This window comes from Typopeltis vanoorti, chromosome 5 (assembly GCF_054136105.1).
Source record: "Typopeltis vanoorti isolate ZY-2024b chromosome 5, IOZ_Tvanoo_1.0, whole genome shotgun sequence".
Classification (NCBI taxonomy): Eukaryota; Metazoa; Arthropoda; class Arachnida; order Uropygi; family Thelyphonidae; genus Typopeltis; species Typopeltis vanoorti.
The window spans coordinates 171,136,531-171,160,862 of NC_143553.1; the positions used below are offsets into that span (position 1 = coordinate 171,136,531).

A 24,332-nucleotide genomic window follows, 5' to 3' on the forward strand; every position below is an offset into this window, starting at 1 on the left:
ACCTCTAGTGAAAAAAAGAAGTCATGCCAGTAGAATAACTTGTGATCAATTCATTGTTTCTTTAGCTTACTGTATGTAATGTAACGTAGCTTGTCCTGTATATTTGTATATGCTCCAGATGATGATCTTAATATGAAGATCGAAACGTCAGGATATTAAAAGAGTTATTTATAACACGGATTTCCATAATTTCTAAAATGAATGCTGATCACGTGTAACACTAAAAGAAAGGTCAGATCAGTCTGGTCATATGAATTAGGATAGTGATGGCAGCAAATGAAAGCAAAGTGAGGCAAGGAAATCCAGAGCTGGAGCAGATCATATAGTGGGGTATTCAAGGTTTAGTATCCTTTGACAAAAGGACGTTCCATCTTTGTTATACACAAGTCAGCAAGCATGATGTAATTTGGATAGCTGATGTGAATTGTAATTGAAGAGAACGCTAGTTAGGGGTTTGATATGGAATAACAGACCAGTTTCGAATTCTTGTAAATGGCAGTTTATTAATGTTTGTAATGAGACCACTGATGTTGCTGAATTGGACGTGGAAGTATATTGTGTGGAGTTTTTTTTGTCTTTATTTATTTATTTATTTTTTGCCAGTTTTTGTGGGAATTGCAGCAACACCATTTTTTCTTATCTTTCATGGTTGATGTAATGTTGGAAACTTATAGAGGTGGAGAACCTGTGGACATCAATCTCGCACTGATTTGTGTGTGGCCTCAGTAGTATCCTTGCATGTTGCTATTCTCAGACTCCCTTTGAGCACACTACTATGCTTGGAGGGAGTCTGAGCGCATTGTTTGTATTGCTTGAGGTGGTGCTGGCCCCTGTAGTTAATTAATTAACTGCATGGGCCAGCACCACCTCCTCCATTTCAGGATACAGCAGTGTTCGGCCCCACAGCATGTGGAGCTGAACTTAATGGTAATATGTCAACTTTCAAAACAGCTGGCAAATAATCCTGTCATTCAAGCAATACAAACAATGCGCTCGGACTCCCTCCAAGCATAGTAGTGTGCTCAAAGGGAGTCTGAGAATAGCAACATGCAAGGATACTACTGAGGCCACGGCATTTCAACTCCTACGCTGCACATGAAGAAAGGGAAGAGTACAAATGTAAAATATTCCTAACTTTGTGAAATTGGTTTTTGATAGTACTAGTTAATTTGTATTTTTGAAACTTTTTTTTTTTTTTCCTGATATTAGGATTTGTTTATTTATTTATTTATTTATTATATGCATAGATGCAGATTTACCCTTCCATCACAGGGTTCCCTTACCTGCATTGTCTCCTACAATGGAAATGGGAACTATTGTATCCTGGGAAAAGAAGGAGGGGGATAAATTGAATGAAGGTGATCTTCTGGCAGAAATAGAAACTGATAAAGCAACCATGGGGTTTGAAACACCAGAAGAAGGATATTTAGCAAAAATATTAATACCTGCTGGAACCAAGGATGTTCCTATAGGCAAAGTAAATTATTTCTCTTTCTCTCTCTCTCTGACATCCATATAGTAAATTTTGAATTTGAGATATAGTTTCATTACTGGTTTATATTTAAAAAAAAAAAAAAAAGCAAAATTCAGCGGTATATGTGACTTAACTATAATTCTTGCACATTTGTCAGTATCACTGAAATTCTCCAGAGCACTATTTATAAAAACAAAACTGAACACAATAAGGAATGTTGCAAGGGGGGGGGGTGGCAAAGTGACTACATAGCAGATGTATGCAGCTTGATTACATTAATGAATGCAATTAACCATTGTAATTTAATGGAGTTAATTAAATTTAATGAAGCTGTTTTATTACCTTCAAAGTTTAATGTTGTTTGGAGATATGAAAAACACTAGTTCAAAACTAGAAGATAGACATACATTCATATTTATTCAGGTTGAGCATGGTTTATTTTATGAAAGTAGATAGTTTTTGTGCTGCCAGAGGTGAATTTCCAGTTGTCTGTCAGAAGAAGATGCTGTGCTCAGCTTAAAATTAGATCAGGATAAGAAGTTGAAAATTTTTCCACTTGGTTAGACTATAAATTAGAGGTGCCAAGAAATAATATTCTTGGTTTAATCCTTTTTCCAAGTGTAATCAAGCAAAGTTTGCACATGAATTATCTTTATGATTTTGCTATTTGCATATAGAGGCTAATGCATTATGTGAATAAAGACTATGCATTATGTGAAGGCCCAGACCGAATAAATAAAGGTCGAAACCCAGACCGGTTTCGACCTTTATTGAGGTCTCATCAGTAGGAGCCATACCCAGTAGAGATACCAAGGTTGAAGTAATGCAGAAGACATATGTTTCCCGTATATCCATCCGAAAGGGTGTGTGTGTGTGCTTTGCATTATGGGATACTAAGACAATTGATGTGAAGTCATTAGCCTCTATAACAAGTAGTCCCATCATAAAGATACTTCACATACAAACTGTGTTTGCTTACACTTGTATTAAGGATTAGTCCAATAATATAATTTCTTGGCATCTTTAATTTATAGTCTAACCAAGTGGAAAAACTTGTAACGTTTATCTCTGATCTACCTTATTTTAATAATAAGATGTTACACCTTTTCACTACTTGTACATGGGAAATATACGATTTCTGCATCATTTCAACCTTGGTATCTCTTCTGGGTCTGACTCTCATTGTTGACATTTTTTTAATGTTCATCTTTGGGGTTTGCTTGCTTCCTGGGGAGTAGAGAAGCTGTTCAGTGATGGGTCTTTTGCCTGTCACTGAGTGGAGCCACTGCTGAGTTTTCTTGTCGTGATTCAGGTCAGGGGTGATGAGTTAATAGTGATCCTTTAGGGACACTTACTGGGATTTAAAGTAATCTTGTAGATCACTCAGAGTTTTTGGGGAGTTATCCCTGCACTTTAACATAGTTCAATAAAGATTGAAACCGATCTGGATTGAAACCGAACAGTGGCCCTTCACATAATGCATAGTATTTTATATGTCTGGAAGGGTGCGTGTTTTTGCCTTTTGGATACCAAGATAATCAACGTGAAGTCATTAGAATCTATATAGAAGCAGCCCAGTCACGAAGATACTTCATGCATAAACTTTGTTTGCTTACATTTGGATAAAGGATTAAACCAGTAATAAAGAATATAATTTCTTGGCATCTTTAATTTATTAGGGTAAGAAATTGGTTGGTAGACAGTCCTTGCCCTTTAAAAAAATAAAAAAATTAAAAAAAAAAAGTAGGCTTTTGATTTTTTACCTCCACTAATGACTTAATCTGTCATTATTTATTTATTCTTATGGCAAAAGCAGCTACAGGTCAATGTCCAGACCAGACCAGAACACCAATTGAGGGCCTCATCTGGCACCTTGTGGATGTCCTGGAGGCCACCAAAATGAAATTGGTGCCTTGGGCAGTCATTCACAATATGAGTAATTATCTGGGCCACAGGGGAACAGTCACAATAAGAGTGGTCTGACAGTCTCCATTTATGCAGTAGGTAGCCACATCTGCCCTGGTTAGTTCTGATCCTGTTGATAGATGACCAAATCTTCCAAGAAGGGCAAAACCAGGCTGCGGAGCACAGGGATCAACCAGGAAACAATTTGTTGGAAGATCATTGGACCAGTGTTTTCTCTCCACATGTCAGGTGTTGATGGTAAGGCAGCTGAAAAGAGTTCATCGATGGACCAGAAAGGGTTTCTTGATTTTAGGCAAAGACTAGATTGATTTATGAGAGTCTGGTGCAGGGGCAGGAGCCAGTTACTCATTACTTTATTAAAGACTTTAATCGAGGCTTGGCTTCTCCATATATTTGGTGGAGCAGTGTTAAATAGGACAGGCAGCCAGGGGAGAAGGGTGCTTCTCAGTATCCCACTAATTGTGTGCATGGTAGAGTTTAGCTGGGTGTCTATAAGTGTGGGCACTTCTTTCCCAGACAGGCGCACAGTATTCTGCTGTAGAGAATGAGAGGGCCAGTGCAGATGCCCTTAAGACATCAGCACCACAACCCCAGGTTGTTCCAGCAAGCCATGAGATGATATTATTTCTCGTTTTAATTTTGTTGGACAGGTTGGTGATGTGCCTTTTATTGACTAGGCTTCTGTCCTGGCTCACGGCAAGGTATTTTGGATGAGGCTCATGTTCTACTGTTTTGCCACAGAAAGAGAGGTTGAGGTGTTAATTCACCTCTGCATTGTTCAGGTGGAATGCTATGGACACAGTTTTTGTTGGATTTAGCTTCAGGTACCAATGCTTGAATTATACCTCCAGGATGTTCAGGTATATAAATTACATGCAAAATTATACCCCGAGTTATGCGAATTCGACTTGCGCACTTTTCATTGATCCCACCTACCGCATAACTTTGGGGTATCACTGTATTACTGTTGTGTTAGACGCTTTCTGAATATAAGCATGAAATATTGTCTTATAAATTAAAACACCTACATTGCAATTGGCAGGATCCAACCAACAGCCAGCTGAATAAACTTCACTCTTTATTAAATAATGTAATCTCCCTCAATTCAGATAATGTTCAAAGGTTGAGGTCCTGTACAAGACAATCTCAGATTTATGGTCTTCCTGAACTTCACAACCCTGGATATCTTCTGTGACCAGTTGTTGACAATAGGAAGTTGCACTTACAAAATTTCAATTTCTTTCTAATCTCCTTTACCTAATATATACACACACACAGTCATACCCCGACTTACGCAAATCTGGAGTTACGCGGTTTCTTATACGTACGTATTCCCGTCCTGCCTCACCACTAGTCGTATCTTTCCGGCATCGGCGGCATTCACCAGTGTTGCACATGCTGTGAACAAGCACTGACGTGTTTCGTGCAGTCTCCATTCATACGCGATTTTTATAGTCTACAAACCTTGCGATTGTTTAATGTTATGTTCTTGATAAAAATTTTATCACATAAAAAATAATAATGTCGTTCAATAGAAGCAAGTCTGATTCTTCTACAGCTAGCAAGAAAAGAAAAAACATTGACTTTGGAAACAAAACTCATCATTATTAAGGATTTTGAAGGCGGAATGAAAATTTGTGAGCTAGCAAAGAAGTTCGATCTACAGGAATCCACAGTAAGAACAATCATAAAAGAAAGGTTTACAGATTTTGGAGGACATTGATTCTAACGAGGAATGAATTGTAGCCGCAAGGCAAGGAATAAAAAAATCATTAGCTTGCTATGAAGAAATTTTGCGTGACAAGAAAAAGACATTATGCCGTCAAACGAATCTATTAGATTTTATGAAACCATCTACATCGAAATAACTTTCTTTTTTTTATGCACAAAAAACTACAATTATGATATATTTCTTAAAAAATATAGGTGTTTTTGTAAACCTTTGGTCCCAATTAACTAATATTTTGTATGATTGTATATATAAATTACATGCAAAATTATACCTCGAGTTACGCAAATTTGACTTATGCGCTTTTTGTTGGTCCCACCTACTGCGTAACTTCAGCGTACAACTGTATATATATATTAAAAGAATGCTTGCATAAATCTTACCTTGAGCATTAAGTAAATTCCTTTGTAATTCTCACATTTTTCTTTTTGTAGTTCACTACTATGATTGCTCTACTCCAATCATTTTGAATACAACATTTTGACCAGACCCTCTGAATTATGCAGTGCACTGTATAATTTAGAGGCTCTGGTCAAAATGTTGTATTCATAATTATGCACTGCATAATTCAGAACATCAGATCTCAGAATCGTCAAAAGATTCATCACAGAAGGTTTACACAAAAAGATCATCGAACTATGCTGTCTACTACCCATCCACAGTTTCTGGCATTCACCACATTCTTGGGTGATGCATTCTTCTCACCATCCATCCTCCATGCTAAGAACCTCTCCTCATTCTCTTGCTCTCAATCTCCTTATACAGTCGACAATGATGTTATGCCCTTGTTTCCCTCTTCTCTACTTTATGAAGTCTCCACATTAATCTGGTAACATCAACTTATTTGTCTGCATATTCCCTCTCCTCCTGTTCACAGGGCACTGCATCCTAACATGGACTTAGTGAATCTACTCTGGACCCTCTAAGATATCCTCATTCCCTTGAAAACCTGCTGAACAGATATGTTCATAGTAAGTAGTCTGTATACAGCCTGATTAAGGCCTTATACAAGGAAACCATAACCTCTTTTTTCCTCTAGATGTTAAAGTCCTTATCATCATTACCATAATCTGTTGTAATGTCCTCATAATTTTAGTAATCTAATTCCTAAACTTCAAGTCTTTGTCTACCACCACTCCCTGATCTCTCATCCCCCCCTTTTTCAAAATTTTCCCTGCATAATCTGTATTCCATGCTTGTCTAACAAATTTCAAGACCCTACACTTTGCAACTTTCAACTTAACTTAGTTCATCTCTACCTTTTCTAGACAGTCTCATCTCTTGATAAAAGATGAGAATGTCTAGAAAAGGTAATTGGTCTTTTTCGATTTTCAATGTGAATTTTATTTTTAGATGGAATGAAATCAGTAAAGTAAGGAAACTGTTTAACTCAGCAATGCTTTGTTTCCAGGTAATCATGATGACAATTAGATTGAGAGTTTAGGATTTGCTAGCTGGGAACCTTTCGTGAAATTTCCACGAAGAGATCAGCACATGGGGTGGGGGAAATGGAAACAAGGGAAATATGGAAATATGACCTGCTTGCTTTATATAAACGTTTATGTTTATATATGGATCTATGTTAGTAGCTTAGCCTTTTGCCATTGGATCCTGTGGTTAGCATTTTCAATTCCATGTTGTGCAAGGCCAGATTTGTGAGGTTTGATAAGATGGATGTCGTCATGATATTCAGAGATACGTTTATAGATTTTCCTGTTTGTCCATAGTAACATGAACATGGTACTTCATATATGCCAGGTAGCATCATTGGTGAGAGTTTGTCTTTTGTGGAAGGTAGCAAGTTGTGAATTTGGTTGATGAGTTTATAGGTAGCAATGAGATAATATTTTATCATAATTTTTGCCAAACGTTTAGAGATGCCTTTAACTTATGGTATAGGAGTCCTGTGGGCTTCTTCTGCGTTGATTTGTAGGAGAGTGATTAATTATTTTTTGGGTTGTTATTGGATTATATTCATTTAGTAAGGCTGTTTCTTTGATAATATCCAATTCTTGTTTTAGAGATTCTTCAGAAGAACCATATTTTTGAGATGGATGGTGAGTTGATGTTTTATGGATGTAATGACTTGAAAAAGTTGGTTTTTGGTAGATTTAAGAGGAAATGGATCCATCTTGTTTATGCTGGATGTGTACATCAAGAAAGGAAACACCAGTTAATGTTTCCTTTTCTAGTGTGAACTTGATACAAAGATGCATGATGTTGATTTTTGTGTAAAAATGAGTAGAGTTCAGGTTCCTTGTGACCCCAAACTGCAAAGACGTCATCAACATAGCATAGCCACATTGTTAGTTTTGGGTCAAGAGCGAAAAGTCTGTCCTCTAGGTGTTCAAGATAAAAGTTGGGTGATAAGGGTGAGCCCATTGCTGTTCCTTCCTGTTGTTTATATATTTTATCTTTCCATGTGAGGTAACCTGATATGATTGCAAATTTTAATAATTATGTCCAGTGGAAATTTTTTGGGTTAACAATTCTATTGTCTCTTTGTGAGGGATATTAGTGAAGAGAGAGAAACAATGTCAAAGCTTACTAATATATCTGTATTTGCTAGTTTAATGTCTTTTATTCTTGTATGGAATTCTGTGGAATTTTTTATCGAATAAGCTGATAGATCAACGAGGGGACAGAGAAGGTTATACAGAAATCTTGATATTTTATATGTAGGACTGTCTATAGAATCCACAATAGCTCTAAGTGGACGGTTACCTTTATGTAATTTTGGTGAACCATATATTCTAGGAAGTCTTGCATGGTATGTTTTGAGTTTCTTAATGGTTTCTTGATCTGTGGATGTTTTTCATCCAATAACTAGTTGAGTTTTTTGATCAAGAAACCATCAGAAATCTTTTGATGGTTTCAAATTTTTTCATAGCTTTTTCAGGATGATTTCTTTAATTTCTAATTTATGTAAGTTGGTGACTGCCTATATATAATATCGTATATAATCTTGTGTTACATATGTAATATAAATGTGTGTATGTATATCACTTTCATGCACAAGGAGTTGCAAGGCTTATAGCAGTTAAATGTCATGTGTAGCCAGGATGAAGATGCTGTTGCTATTCTTTTTGAAGAGCTGGAAGTTGTAGCCTTTTGGGAATAATTGAAAGACGTTTGTTTTTTAATTGTCTTTAATTTAACTGTAGTGACACCGCATTTAAATTTACTGATATGTTAAACAGTATTTCAGAGGTTACAAGAAAAAGAACAGGAGAACATACTGTTCAAGGAGATATAATTAGATATGTCATCCAGTGGTTCCCAAACTTTTTTTCAATTCTCGGCGCCCTTGCTGAATCCAGGTTTTCCCAAGGTGCCCTATGTCAAATTCTAACAAGTACGCTTTGCGAAATAGCGAATAATTTTTTTTAATTAAAGGGTTAGGTAAAAATAAATAAAACACGTATTTAAGATCACAAAAAAAAGTAATTGAACAAATTCAATTAATTATCATTAGTGAGATGGATGAGCCTGTTGATCACCACACATTTTCTCAAATCTTGGAATCAAACTGGACAGAGCCACCCTCATTTGATTTTCATGCGATACTTAGTTTTTATCACAGCGACCGCCGAAAATCCAGCCTCACATAAATAAGAAGTCGTAAATGGATTTAAAATTCTCTGAGCTTTTTCACTCAGAAGGGGATATCCATCTTTTCCTGATATCCAAAATTCAGTTAATTCCATGCTGCTAAATTTTGTTTTCAATGTATTGTCGCAAGACAATTCAATAAGATTCTCTTCTTCTGCAGCAGTAAATTCAGATGGAGCACTGGCAGTAAATGGATCTTGAATCCATGCAAATTTATCGATATTATCAATTTGAAAATATTTCTCAAACCAGGTGATAAGCTGTGATAACTGTTCTTCTTCAAAAATGGATTTGATACCTTGAGTGAAACCAACTCCATTGGAGGTCAAAAACTGTTGGAACAAGGGGAAACATTCTTTGCCTCCGTCTTCATTCATTTTTCTTTTCCATAGTTTTAGTTATTTTATAAAAGCTGAAATTTTCTCAATCGACTCTAAAAGGTGCATGTTGCATCCCTGCAGGGAGAGATTCAGAGCATTCATCTTTTCAATAATATCACATCAGTATGCAAGTTTTACCAAAAAATCTTCATTCACAAAATTTTCAGTATACTTGCGGTCTTCCTCTTTAAGAAAATTATAAATTTTCTGTCGCAGTTCAAACATACAAGACAAAACATTACCATGAGAGAGCCATCACGAAGTGCTGTAGTACAACAAAGATGTGTGCTCAGATCCCATATCCTCGCATAGTTTTTTGAAAAACCTTGCCTTCAACGGCGAGTTTTTATAAAGTTTACTACATTCACTACATATTTTAAGACCTGTTTCAATATAGAACTCAGATATTTTGACGCAAGTGCTTCCCTGTGAATAACGCAATAGGTCCACAGTGCATCAGGGCTTTGCTTTGAATAAGTGCCTGCAATCCTCCATAACAGCCGGACATAGAACGAGCACCATCAGTACAGACACCAACGCACTTAGTCCACTTCAAATTATTTTCGGATATAAAAGTATCAAGGATCTCGAACAAGTCTTGAGCCTTAGCACCAGCAGTGATACTTTATTACCATCTATAAGCCTTACATAGCAAATCAAGTGAGCATCATTATTATTATCTGTAGCCTCATCCAGCTGCAATCCAAATTCCTTCCATTTTATTTTTTCAATTAATTGATCATTGAGGTCCTCCGCTATGTGCTGTATTCTGCAACTGATGGTATTATTGGACAAAGGCACTTTTGAAAGCAGCTTCCTAGCAGACTCACCGATCATAATGTTCACCATATCTATAGCAGCCAGTAGAATGAGTTCTTCTGCGATGGTATGAGGCTTATATTTTGCGATTCTATATGCCACCTTGTAAGATGCTAGCAAAGCATTGCTTGGTATTGACGCCTGCTTATAAAACTACCTTTTTGTTGATTTAATTCTTTTAACTTTCTGGTAAAGTAGTCATGAGATGTACTAACCATGCTGGGATGATTGGTTTCTAAATGGCATTTCAACTTACTTGGCAGCATGCACTCTAGTGCCAAAACTCATACACAGTACACACTGCAGTCTCCCTTCAACATTGACTTCTGTCGACGTAAAACCAAAGTCCAAATAACTGTAATCATATTTTTGATATTTACGCTTCTTCACACTCTTGCCACTATTTGACTCTTTATGTTCTCTCTCACAACGCTTATTACTGTTTAGTAAAAACTGATCCATTTTTAAAAATACATATGAGAAGAAATACTTCAAAAACTTCACTTGACTAAATCACAACAATATTCAGTTGATACAATCTCCGAAAACTAATTCAACACGAAGACTGCGGAAAACCAACAGCTATTTATATACGAACACAAAGTACTGAGAAAGTTCGAGAAACTACTGAAGCAATTGAGAACTTAATTATTGTAGAGTGCCATCTAGTAACCATTTGTAGAGGCTTCTGCAAACAGTTATTACTAAGTGAGTTACTGATTTGCACCAGGTCTGCTAGATGTCGCGTCCTATCACATTGAATTGAAAATGGAAATAAAATTATGAATAATTTGTAATAGTGGCACCCCTGTGAGGAAGCCGTGGCTCCCCAGGGCACTGCGGCGCACACTTTGGGAACCACTGATCTATACAGTCTCCATGGCATAACATAGCCTTGATGGTTTGTCTCACATCTCACTACGTGGTCTCCCTCCAGGCCCAATTTTGCAGTGTAGATAGCAGCAATTTCTTGAATGCTATCTGGTGACCATCCTGTGGAACTGCTTTACTACTGTTCACTTGAAAATGTGTGTGTGGGGGGGGGAGGGGGGACCTCTACAGTACGTTTTGCTTGCTTTTGAAAATATCACTCACACTTCATGTTAGAAGATTGGGTGGGAGACAAACTGGAGCTCCTGTTCTACAGACCAAACATGGTAACAACCACTTCAGCCCCCCCCCCAATAAGCAAGATGGTGTTTCACCTAGCGATGGTCATCTACCACCTTGCAGGCTTAGTAGATGTTTTCTCCATCTAGGAAGATATACTATAATATTTGCAGAATATACTTAAAATTGTATTTTACATATACAATAATCTCCATTTGATTTTAATAGAATTTATCTTTTTATTTATTTCTCTATTTTTTGTTTTTCAGTTGCTGTGCATTATAGTTGAAAATCAAGGGGATATTAATGCTTTTAAAGATTTTGTTGATAAAGGTGGAATTATTAAGCCTTCACCTAAACCACCACCACCCTCTACTCCTCAAATATCATCTCCACCATTAACAGTAACACCACCATTGCCTCCATCATCACCACAAGTGGTTCCTCAACCATCACCAACTGCTTCTGTACTGCCTGCAGAACGAATACTTGCTAGTCCTTTAGCCCGTAAATTAGCATCTGAAAAAGGAATTGATCTAACAGTAAGAGAAGTCTTTTAAAATGTTCTTAGAAAATTAATTTCATTCACTTTTTGTTATTTATTAAAATGTAATAATTAATTGATGCTCTGATTAAATATTATATATCAATATATGTGTTTTTTCCATTTATAAAAAAAAAAAAAACTTGAGGTTACCTTTTAAAATGTTGAGGGGGGAGTTTTTCTAGAACATTTAGTGCACAGTTTGTGAAAGGAAAAAAAGTTTACTGTGTCATTATTAGAATAATTCTGAATTTGACTCAAAGTTAGTACAGAGGAGATCAGCTAACAAATTATAAAAGAGTAGAAGATGCAGGCAGCTAAACGACCTTAATACCAAATCCCAAGTTTTTTGAAATGTCAAGAGTGTCAAACTTTTCCATAGCATTTATCTGTTGGTGGGTTCCAGTTGTATTTTGAAGTTACTAGACATGTCATATTTTTTATTTATTCAAGGCAGTCAAGTTACAAATTTCTTTGATGGGAGAGAACTTACCAAGTAAATCACATTCACCTAGTTTAAATGAAACATGCTTCTGTCTTTCAATTATCAGTTTATAAAGGTATTTTCATCTTAGTAAGTGTAACATTATGCAGAGCTTGAGTGCAAAGTATTGGGAATAGAGGAGGAGAGACTGATGATGAGCAGGAAGGAGGTACATGAATAATTGAGTAAACTTGATGCTAATAAGGCAGCAGGACTTGATGATGTAATTACAGCATATTTTGAGAGAATGTTCCATTAAGTTAATGACAGCCTTGGCATAATGTTTAGCAAGATTTTATTTTGAAATGGGATAAGTCCCAAAGGGGTGATAAGAATGTAAAATTGTTCTGATTTACCAAGGAAACGATTAAATCATCTATAATATGTAGATGAATTTGTAGTGGTCATTAAGGTGTTGAAGTTCATGAGAAGTAGGATCCAGAATTGATAAGGAGCATCTCTCGAAAGGTCAGTATGGGTTTTCTTAAGAGGGATCATGTTTTAGCATTCTACTTACAAGGTGACAAATGCAATTGACAAGGGGGGGGGGGGAAGACATACACAGTGGTATAGTTCACCCACAGATTGGAGACCCTTCAACACTTCTGTGCATGTCAACAGGAGGAGAAGAATCCATTCCGATAATAGGGTAATCAGTGTATATTGTGAGATGAGTTGTTTATTATTACACATTGGAAAATTAATTTCTCTTTTATGATTATTGTAGTAACTATGTTGCTTGTATAACAGTTGGAAAATTTTACCTATAAAGCACGTGATTTGGCATGTTGGCAACCAATTCGTACATCCTTCATTTCTTTCTCCCCTTCAGCATGAATCGTCTATTCTTGGCAAGACACTAAGCAGAGATCTACAAACTGTGGGCAAACTATATATTGAGATTTTGCAAAGTTCTATGATCGATTACCACATGACAAGTTGGTAATTAAATTGAAGCAAATGGTTTGATAATAGATTAGTGCATTGAATAAAATTGGTTGTCTGATAGATATCAGCAAGTAGTGAATGGGGAGCAGCCTGGAAGAAGAAAATCACCAGTGCCATGCCTCGGGCTATTTTGTGGCCATTACTGTCTAACTTTTATGTTAATGATATTTAAATTGTTTGCAGATAATGCAAAGTTGATGAGAATTATGAGGAATAGAGCAGACATTCTAACTTTACAAGAAGATTTAAATAGGTAATGTGAGTGGAAATTTGTAAAAGATAGATAGATAGGATGCAGAGTATACACTTGGAGATACTTCAGAGGAGGTGGAGAAGATAAAGGATCTTGGGTCACATTGCTAAAATTGTGAGGACATCGTAAAGGATTATGGATCAGTCAAACATCTCTGTAAGGAATCTGCCAACTGACTATCCATTCCCATCCTGCCCAATTATTATTATTTGGTAACCTCAGTGGAGTCAACAGACTCTTTGTGGAAGGTCCACTCAACCAGAAACAAGTCTATGATAATGAGCTTTGAAGTTATTTACTACCTTCACTCACAACACACTCAGGTAATGCATTTCACTCACTAACAACTCTCCACGTAAAAAATCTACTCCTCACACCCTTCTTCACCACATGTTTATACAATTTCCAGGGATGACTTCTCGTTTTTCCCATCTTAGTATCCAGTCTTTTTATAATTTCTTCTGTATTAATCTGATAGAATCCCTTAACTAACTTGAAGGTCTCTATCATATCTACTATTTTCCTTCTATCCACCAATCTCTGTACTCCACATTCTCTCAAACACTCTTCATAACCAACACTCCAGAGTCCTGATATCACTTTGGTTATTTGTCTTTTGACCCTCTCTAGTATTTCCACATCACAATGAAAACTAGGTGACCAAAAGTGAGCACAATAGTCCATATGTGGTCTGACCAATGCCTTATATAGAGGCACCACCACCACCTTATCCCTACATGTCAGTGTACTTTTTATCATAGCAACTATACGATGTGCAGTCTTTGTAACATGTGCAATGTGCCCTCAGAACTTCATTCCACCATCACTCCAAGATCTCGAATCTCGTCCACTTTGTGAAGTACAGCTCCAGCAATACAGTATGTAACCTTATATCTCTGTGTCCCAAAGTGTAACACTTTGCATTTATTGACATTAAAACTGCAACCCCACTCATTTGTCCAAGCTAAAAGTCTATTCAGATCTTCCTGTAGAAAATTAACATCAGCACTACTTGTGATTATTCTTCCTGAAATGTTGGCAAACATTTGAAGATCCCAAGTCAATCCATGTGAAATATCATTAACATATAGGTCAAACAGTAGGGACCCAAGAAGAGAACCCTGAAGCACACCACTAGTCACCTTCCTTTTCTGAGACACAGTTCCATCATACACAACTTGCTGGTATCATTCAGAAAGAGAACCAATCTCTGATCCATCTAACCAATATACTATCTATTCCTATCTTCTGCAGCTTGTACATTATAGATTATCACATGATTGTACACTAACTTATCATGTGATAATCTATGAGATGCTTTTTCAAAGTCCAGGAATATCATTCTGTGTGATTCTCCCTTATCCAGCACATTTGTCACCTTATCATAAAACATAAGCAGATTGCTAAAACAAGATCTTCCCTTCACCAACCCATGCTGACCATCGTAGAAAATCATATGTCCTTCAACCCAATCCTGTATCTATTTCTAACCAATTTTTCCAATGCTTTGATCGCAACTGCAGATATACAGACTGGTCTCTAATTGGAAACTTTGGTTCTCGAACCATGCTTGTTGAGAGGTATTATTTTGCCTTTTTTCTACTCTTTAGGAACCTTCCCCACTATAAGACTTTCATTAAATAACCTGGTTATTTAATGAAATAACCTGGCAATTTCATTGCACAAGAATGTGCAAAAGAGTTTGCCAAGCCAAGGGCTTGGCTAACTCTTTTGCACATTCTTTAAAAATACGTGGTGATATGTCATCCATTCCCACAGTCTTATTAACATCTAACTCAAGCAACGCTTGATATACCCTTGATTCCTTCACCTTTAATTCTCCTAATCCTTGCCTCCCTTCTACATGTTGCAACATCATTCACACCACTATGATATACACTGATGAAGTGTTTGTTAAATAATTTCACTATATCATTTGGTATGGTTACACTGCTACCATAACTATCCACTATTGTTAACATGCCATAATTATTTTCCCTCTTGCTTCTCATATAGCAGAAATATTCCCTTGGATTAGTTTTGACCTGATTGGCCAATCTCCTCTCATATTCTACTTTTTTTTTTTTTTAACCATGCTTGTTGCTTTTCTGGCCTGCAGTTTATATTCTTCATGCATCTGCTCACTTGCAAACTGTCTTGTACCTTCTCCATAACTTCTTTTGTACACTGCTTGCTTGATTTCACTGGTCATCCATCTCACCCCTACTCTGTTTATTCACTTAACTCTTGGTACGCAGTTATGCATTGCTTGTGTTAGATATTACCTTATCATTTCTCATGCATGGTCAACATCTTTTCTACACAATTCATCAACCCAATGTATTTGATGCTAGTTGACTACGGAGCTTCTGATAATCACCCATCTTATAGTTCCACATATAGATCTTCTTGATATCAACTTTTACCTGTTTGACTACTTTTCAAATCAGTACCTCATGATCACTTTCACCAACAGGTGGTAGTGTTGATACTTCATTGACAACCACATCCTGTGAGGATATAACCAAATCTAATACTGATAAACCTCTTGTTTCTTCCATCACATGCTGCTTTAGTTAGTTACTCACAGAAACTCAACAAATTCACTCTCCTTGTTACTATACACCATCTCTTTCCAGTCCACATTCCTATAATTAAAATCTTTCATTAGGATCGTCATCTTCCTTTTACTTGCCCAACTAATTTTTCTAAACATTTCACAATCAATACTCTCCACACACCCTGGCTTAAAACAGCATCCTATTAGATATACTATTTTACTGATCTCAATTTCACACCAGATGTCTTCAAAACTTCACACTACTATTTTCCACTTTGACTCTTGAAGGACACAATTCCTCTGCTACCATTAACAATACTCCCCCCTCCTCTCTTCATCTTTCTATCCTTTCAAAAAATTCTATATCCCACCATTTCAAAAGTCCTGAGAATATATCATCCTCAGTCAACCAAGTTTCACTTATGCCAATTATCTTTGGACATATTGATTTAATCAGTTCTACAAACTTGGCCCTTTTATTTCTGATACTCCATACATTATACAAGCAGAACAATTCTCCACTCATCCCATCAACACAATCACTTTCAATTTTACAATCAATTTCAACAGCAGTTTATCATATGGTTTTCTATCAAATGCTTTAGCAAAATCCAAACCACAATCCACTCTGTAAGCATCTCTTCTGTCCAATATACTAGTTACTCTCAAGCTATTAAAGCATGATCTATACTTAACAAAACCCATGCTGCTTTCTCTCAAAAGATTTCTGTTCTCATCAATCCGGGTTTGTGTTCTGTCTAACCAACCCCTCGAACATTTCACCACTATGCCTGATATACATGCTGGCCTATAATTGGACACTATCAACTTGGATTCTCCCTTATGCAGTGGCTATTTTTCCTTCTTTCCACTATTCTGGGACTTTTTCATTGCCAGGCTCCTGGTGGACAGCCAAGTCAAGGGCACTGTCATCATAGAAGTCAGACTAAATGTGCCAGCTCTTTTGCACTTTCCTGTACATTCCCCAATTGCTGAAACTTTAGTTACAAGACAGTATTTGAAATCAAAAGAGTCACCGGCTGTCTTTTATTGATATCTGATGATATCTGTTAAAAATTGTGACATTTCAGATATTCTCTAATATTCTCTAAAAAATGTAATATTATCTAGATTGTTACATTTTTTGTTTGCTGTTTTTTTTTTTAATATGTATATATATATTATTATTATAATTATTATTATTATTATTACGGGTATCTCCATGGAGTCAGTAGACTCATCGCGAGAGACCCAAGCTAGCAAAACAATATCTGTCATATCTCTTCTTGAATTCATTTACAGATGAAGAGCTCACAACAAAGTCAGGCAATGAATTCCACTCATTCACCACCCTCCAGGCAAAAAACCTTGTTCTGACACCTTTGTTAACCACACTCTTCTTTAATTTCCAGAGATGACCTCTTGTTCTTCCATCACTATCACACAGCTGAAACATTTCCCCTGCATCAATCCTATAAAAACCTTTTAGTAATTTGAATGTTTCTATCATATCCCCTCTTCTTCGCCTATCAACCAATCTCTGCAATCCACAAGCTCTCAATCTCTCAATGTAGGGAGCATTTTTTATATCACTCACCAACTTGGTCACTCTTCTCTGAACCCTCTCCACAGCCTCCTCATCTCCAAGGAATCCAGGTGACCAGACCTGAGCACAGTAATCCAAATGTGGAAGTATCAATGCTTTATAAAGGGGAATAATAACCTCTTTATCTCTGGATGTCAGTGTGTTCCTCAACAACCAAGTAATCCTATGTGTAATCTTGGACACCTTAGCAATGTGTCCTCTGAACTTCATCTCCTTATCTACCAATACCCCTAAGTCCCTAGCCTCATCAATCTCTTGGAGTACCTTTCCATCGATGTAGTACACAGCTGGTAATCTTTTAATCCCAAAATGCAAGACTTTACACTTTTCCACATTGAACTGACATCCATTTTCTTTTGCCCATTTTACCAGCTTATTTAAATCCTCCTGCAAACTTTCAACATCAGCTTGATTTTTTATTGCACTACACAACTTTGCATCATCAGCAAACAACTGAATATCTCCCTTTAAGCCGTTTCCTATATCATTTATATACAAATTAAACAACATTGGCCCAAGCACAGAGCCCTGAGGCACACCACTGGTCACCTGCCTCATTCTGGACTCGGCTCCTCCATACACCACCTTATGGTATCTCTCCCTGAGCCATTCTCCTATCCATATCACCAATTTAATATCCATTCCCATCTGCTCCAATTTGCGTAACAGTGTTCTATGGGGTATCCTGTCAAAAGCCTTAGCCAAATCCAGAAGTACCACTGTGTAGCCAGTTCCTTTGTCCAACTCTGATGTTATTCTATTATGGATAGTTAATAGATTGCTAAGGCAGGATCTACCTTTAACAAAACCATGTTGGCCTCTATAGAGTATCATATCCTGATCCACCCATTCTTGAATTTTGTCTTTAACCAACTTTTCCAATACTTTTACCACTACTCCTGAGATGGTAATTGGTCTGTAATTCAATACTGCAGTTTTAGAGCCACCCTTATGCAAAGGAACCACTTTGCCTAACTTCCACTCCCTAGGGACCATACCAGAGTTCAAACTTAAATTAAATATCCAGGTAAGAGGGGTTGACAATTCATTTGCACATTCACGCAACACCCGAGCTGATATTCCATCTAAGCCTACCGCAGTGTTTGCATTTAAGTTTCGCAATATATTTAATACCTCTGATTCTTTAGCTTCAATTCTCACATTAAGTATTGCTATAGGTATAGCGATATCCTCACTTGGGTGATAGACTTTTGAGAAGTGATCACTCAGTAACTCGACTATTACATCTGATTTTGTCACCTCAATACCATCAGCACCCACTAAGGTTATCCTTCCGAAGTCATTCTTCCTCTTACTTGCCACATAGCAGAAGAACTCTTTGGGATTACCCTTGATCTCTTTGGCTAAGGTCTTCTCATAATCTGATTTAGCTTTTCTTACTATGCTGGTAACCTTCCTAGCTTGAGCCTTGTACTGCTCATAGGTGTCCTGATCGCCCTTCTCCTTGTAAATTCTCCATAACATTTTCTTTTTTTGTAGTTCAAGCTTGATACTACTGCTCATCCATCTAATGCCTGCCTTGTTTGACCTCCTGACCATGGGGACACAATCTGATATTGCTTTCCTCAGATACCCGCTGATTTTATCCCAAGCACTGCTAACATCTTTCCCTTGCAATATGTTCTGCCATGGGATGGCTGCAAGCTCACTCCGAAGCTTGTTATAATTGCCTAACCTGTAGTTTCGTACATACCCCTTCTTAATAGAAAAATCCACAGATTTTGCAACCTCCCAAGTCAATACCACATGATCGCTTTCACCAACTGGAGGTAACGAGGTCACCTTACTTAAGCATATAACCTCTGAACCAATAACCAGGTCCAACACTCTCACACCACGTGTCCCTTCAGTTACGTGCTGTTTCAAGTAATTATCTCGTAGCAGATGTATGAACTCCATTTCCTTTTTGCTACGTGATATTTCCTCCTTCCAATTGATATCACCATAATTAAAATCCCCCATAATAATCACTAAGCCTTCACTCATTGCACTAAGTTGCTGATGCATGAATTCAATATCTCCCCCTGTACTCCCTGGCCTATAGCAGCATCCAACTGTATATTTGGTTGCGTTGGTCACTATTTCGCACCAGACTGCCTCAAATGAACTCTCATTCACATGTCTATCATCAAGATATACTACTTTCTTTGGCTGCAACACATCAGCTATCATCAACAGTACTCCTCCTCCTGTTCTATCTTCTCTATCCTCCCTGAAAATACTGTACCCATCACATTCAATTCCAGTGACCACATCTTCTGCTGACAGCCAAGTTTCACTAATGCCTACAACTTTTGGTGAGATTTCACTGACTAATGCCAAAAATTCTTCTCTCTTATTTCTAATGCTTCTAGCATTGGTATACAAAAATTGCAGATTCCCTCTAGATCTTGTACCGGCTTTAGAACTGATATATAAGTCACTAACTACCGTAGTCCTATGCCGATTTTTTTTTCCCCTCTCTTCTGCAATTTATTCTGCCTATAAGGATCAATAAATACACAATCAGTGCTAAAGTTTCTCTCTCTTACACTCAACCTTTTCAATATTAGTTTCCCTGCCCAATAACTTCAACCTGTTCAGAAAACAATAACTTCTTCAATCTCTTATGTCCTTCCATGTTAAGATGCAGTCCATCTCTAGCATACAACTGCCTTTTTCCTTCAAACATACTCCAAACATCAACAAACTCCAGACCTCTTTTTCTGCACATTCTTGCAATCATATCATTCATTATCATTGCTCGTCTACTTAACTCGTAATTGTCAAAACGAGGCAGCACACACACTATTCTCCCATTGACACTTTTCCTCTTCACAATATCTAATAATGTTCTTAAATCTTTTCCTACCCGATTTATACTACCTCTCAGGTCATTCGTACCCACCATAACTATCATCTTGTCTGTTTCATGCCCTCTCTTTATTGCTAAAGCCACTCTTTCTATTGTACCATCAGCCAAGCACTCCTCATGCATACCACTCTCCATACCCTTAATCATAGAATCACCATATATTTTACCACTATTAACTTCATTCAAGTTCACACTCATGGACTCATTCTCTACACTATTCAGCATGACTCTCCCAGCTTCATTACTCAACTCTCTATTACTTACCCCCCCACTCTCACTACATCTCATTTCTTCTTGGCTACTTGTGGTTTTATTATGTTGACTCCCAATCACTCCCATACTATTTATTACTGAATCATTCACCAAAGACTCACCCATATGTAATCCTGTTCTAGTTACTTCAGCTAAAGTAATCTCTATAGTCCTAATTTCTCTGTTTAACACATTAAACTCAGCTTTAACTTCCAGTATCTCCTTACCGATCACTTCCACTTCCTCATGAAGAAGATGAAGGTCATTTTTCATTTTCATAAACTCCCGCCGAAGTTCTTCCGCTACGGTCCCGATGTCAGCTTCCATTCCTAAACGCTCCAGCCTATCCCGACACTTCTCACATACGTCGACATTTTCTTTCTTTTCATTTTGCCAGACCGACCACAGATCCTTCACATTTTTCGGTGCATACATGTAGCAGTTTCCGCAACGCATCCATTGCGAAAAATCTAACTCTGAGCCAGCCTTTCGTGTAGTAGTAGAAGTCCTGCGCGCCGCTGACGTACGTTTCTTGTTGGACGCCATCTTTACACGTTGATATAGTGATACAAACGGCAGTGAAAACACAATATATACACCACAGTTCTAAACAATAATACCACTGAAGGACACTTGTTTCTAACCGATGCACAATTTTAGCACAATTTGTGACAAAAAGCCACACTATATTTAACTTTATAAACACGTTTTCTAGACTAGCTAAACTCGACCGCCACATTTACCAAATTGAAGAATGATACATGCTTGTTCAACTCTAGCATTTTGCCAGCCATACATGTTAATTTTTGAAATCTTGTGCCAGTGCAAAAAAAAAAAAAAAAAGTTTCAGTATTACTGTTTGCTTGACCTTGTCATTAATACCTTTAAAAGTATTTGCAGTTACTTATAAAATGATATTTCTCTTATAAACAAAAAAGTTAAACAGTACTATATGATGGTGTTTGTTTTATACTTCATTTGATTTCATGTTTGGTCATGTAAGCAGCAGTTAGTTTCATGTAATTAATGATTTTTATGGTAGAACCATTGTGACTACTCATTGTTCAGCATGAATTAATGATGAACAGTGACTAGGTATTAAGAATTTTTATTTCACCTTGAAGATGAATAAAAATCATCCAAGCAGTTTGAAAAATTTATTTAAAAATTTTAAATGGAATTCAGAAAGTAAATTTACATTTCCTTATGTTGATATTTATGGTTTATTTCTTTTATTCTGAATTTTGAAGTTGTTAGTACTCTGGGACAGGTAAGTGGAGATTTAAAAGTTATGTCGATCATTGGTTTTCTTCTTGTGTTAATAGTTTTATTCATTATTTTTGATTTTTTTTTTTTAAAGACTTTAACTCAAAGAGCTATACATGCTCATCTAGCTCATGTAGGATTTTTATACACTTCCATGCCTAATGTGGAGTTTGAAACCACAACCCATTGGTCGGAGAGCAGGTATGTTGCCCAGTCAGGCCGGCATACCTGTATCTATCCAAAATATGTTTAATACTACACATATTTTGAATAGATAAGTTGTATCTGTATCAAGTAACTGCAAAATCCATAACATAATACTTTGTTATTTGGTATAATTTCTGTAACAGTTTAAGTGTATAAGGAGAAAGTGTAAACTATTTTCTCATCTTCAATATTGTTGACTGAAGTAGATGCAACTTGTAGCCAGCACATTGTCTTTTCAGAATTTCACTCGAAGGATTGTCAGTACTGCCATTAGCTACCTCTTTGCACTGCTTCCTAGCTGGCCCTGATTGAAATAGCCAGGTCTTGAAATCCTTTCTCTGTCACTCTTGAATTGAATTTGCACATACACCTGAAACCTACCTGTCAAAATTTGCTCTAGTGATGAGAAATTAAAAGCACATATAGGAGGAGAGAGGTGTGTGGGGGGGAATAACAAGCAAGAAATAAACAACTTCATACCTGCTCATTGTCATACAGAGCCGACAGATAATCTTTTTGTTGGAAAAAAAAAGTAAATTAAAATATACAGTAAATCTGTTTAGCATTACTAATGTACCAAAAACTTTTTGATGCTCTTCATATGCTGGTGCAAGTGGTTTAGTTTGTTTAAAAAATAAATTTTTAAGTTATACATCAGATCAGTCATTACTAACTACTAATAAACAGAACCGATATACTCAAAAGCAGTTCCCATTTTAACATTTTTTTAGACCATCTACATGCCAACTGCTGAAACTTTAGTTACAAGACAGTTTCGAAATCAACAGAGTCACTGGCTCTCTTCTATTGAGTAATTGCATTGTATTTATCTGTTTTTGATTTTTATGTATTAACAGCACGTTCAAGGATCAGGACCACATGGTCGCATCAGAGCTCAAGATCTAGACACTCCTGGTGTTTATCCTCCAGTAGCACCAGTAGCTATAGCTCCTGGAATGGAATTTACTGATATTCTCCTCACAAATATGAGACAGGTAAGTAAACTTTTCACTCACTACAATATTATTCAGAATTCAATTCTTTTTTTTTTTAGCATAAAAGAGAGAATTTAAATAGATGGAAAATAATAATAATAATAATAATAATTATTATTATTCAGGCCTCCATGGAGTCAAGAGACTCATTGTGGGAGGTCCTTCTTAGGAAACACAGTCTATCATACTACTCACTGACCATTCTTGCTCTCACCACTCTCCACACAAAGACACCACTCCTCACCCTCTTGCTCACAGCTTCCTTTCATAATTTCCAGGGATGGCCCCTTGTCATTGCTCCTTCCCACTGTTCCACCAAGCAAAAGAACTCCTCAATGTCCACCCTGTAACTTCCTCTCAACAGTTTAAAAGTCTCGATCATATCACCTCTATCCATTCTATCCACCAAACTCTGCAGCCCACATTCCCTCAGCCGATCCTCATAACTAACATTGTACAGTCCTGAAACATCTTTGTTAATTGCCTCTGTACCTTTTCCACAGTTAATTTATCCCCTTCAAATCATTGGGACCAAATTTGAGAACAATAGTCTAAGTTTGGTCTGATCAGGGTCTTGTACAATGAATGAAAACTCTCTGCAGGTCAGCATCCTTCTCAGTATTGCAGCAGTCCTCTGCTTTACTTTCACCATTTTTGCAATATGCTCCCAGAATTTGTTTTCTATCAGTCATCACCCCCAGAACTCTTGTCTCCCCTCTTCCTCCAGTATAGCTCCTCCAATTGAGTATTCAGCCTCCCATCAATGGATCCCAAACTTCAAGACTTTACATTTTGCTGCATTAAACCAAAACCTCCATTCATTTGCCCATCTGTCTAGTTTATTCAAATCCACTTGCAGGGCTGCCACAACTGCACTATTACTGATAACCCTTCCCGGATTAACCTTCACCCGCAAACAACTGAATATCCCCTTGAAATCCATTGACAATATCATTAATATAAAGGTTGAACAGTACAGGTCCCAGTACTGAGCCCAGTGGGACCCCACTTGTAACCTTCTGCCTCCTTGATATTACCCCACCATACATTACTCTCTGACAGACAGTCTCTATCAGACAGCCAATCCTGAATCCAGTTGGCTAACCCGACATTTAAACCCATGTGCTGCAACTTAAATATCAGCTTTCCATGTAGCACCTTGTCAAATGCCTTTGCAAAATCCAAAAAAATGACAGTATATGCCCTTCCCTCATCAACTGCTCTTGTCACTTTATTATAAAAAGCAATCATATTACTAAAGCAAGAGTGCCCCTTAACAAATCATGTTGATT

The 24,332-nt window shown here is 37.0% G+C and overlaps 1 protein-coding gene across 3 annotated transcripts in view; it reads left to right on the top strand.

The window, feature by feature from the left end:
• Positions 1–24,332, top strand: part of muc (dihydrolipoamide S-acetyltransferase muc) — a 277,556-nt gene that overhangs the window by 34,948 nt on the left and 218,276 nt on the right. For all 3 annotated transcript variants that reach the window (XM_090392923.1, XM_090392924.1, XM_090392925.1), the window contains exons 3-5: positions 1,248–1,477; positions 11,320–11,592; positions 22,903–23,040. In XM_090392923.1, coding sequence (XP_090249049.1) covers positions 1,248–1,477; positions 11,320–11,592; positions 22,903–23,040 — 641 coding nt within the window. The remainder of the gene's footprint in view (positions 1–1,247; positions 1,478–11,319; positions 11,593–22,902; positions 23,041–24,332) is intronic.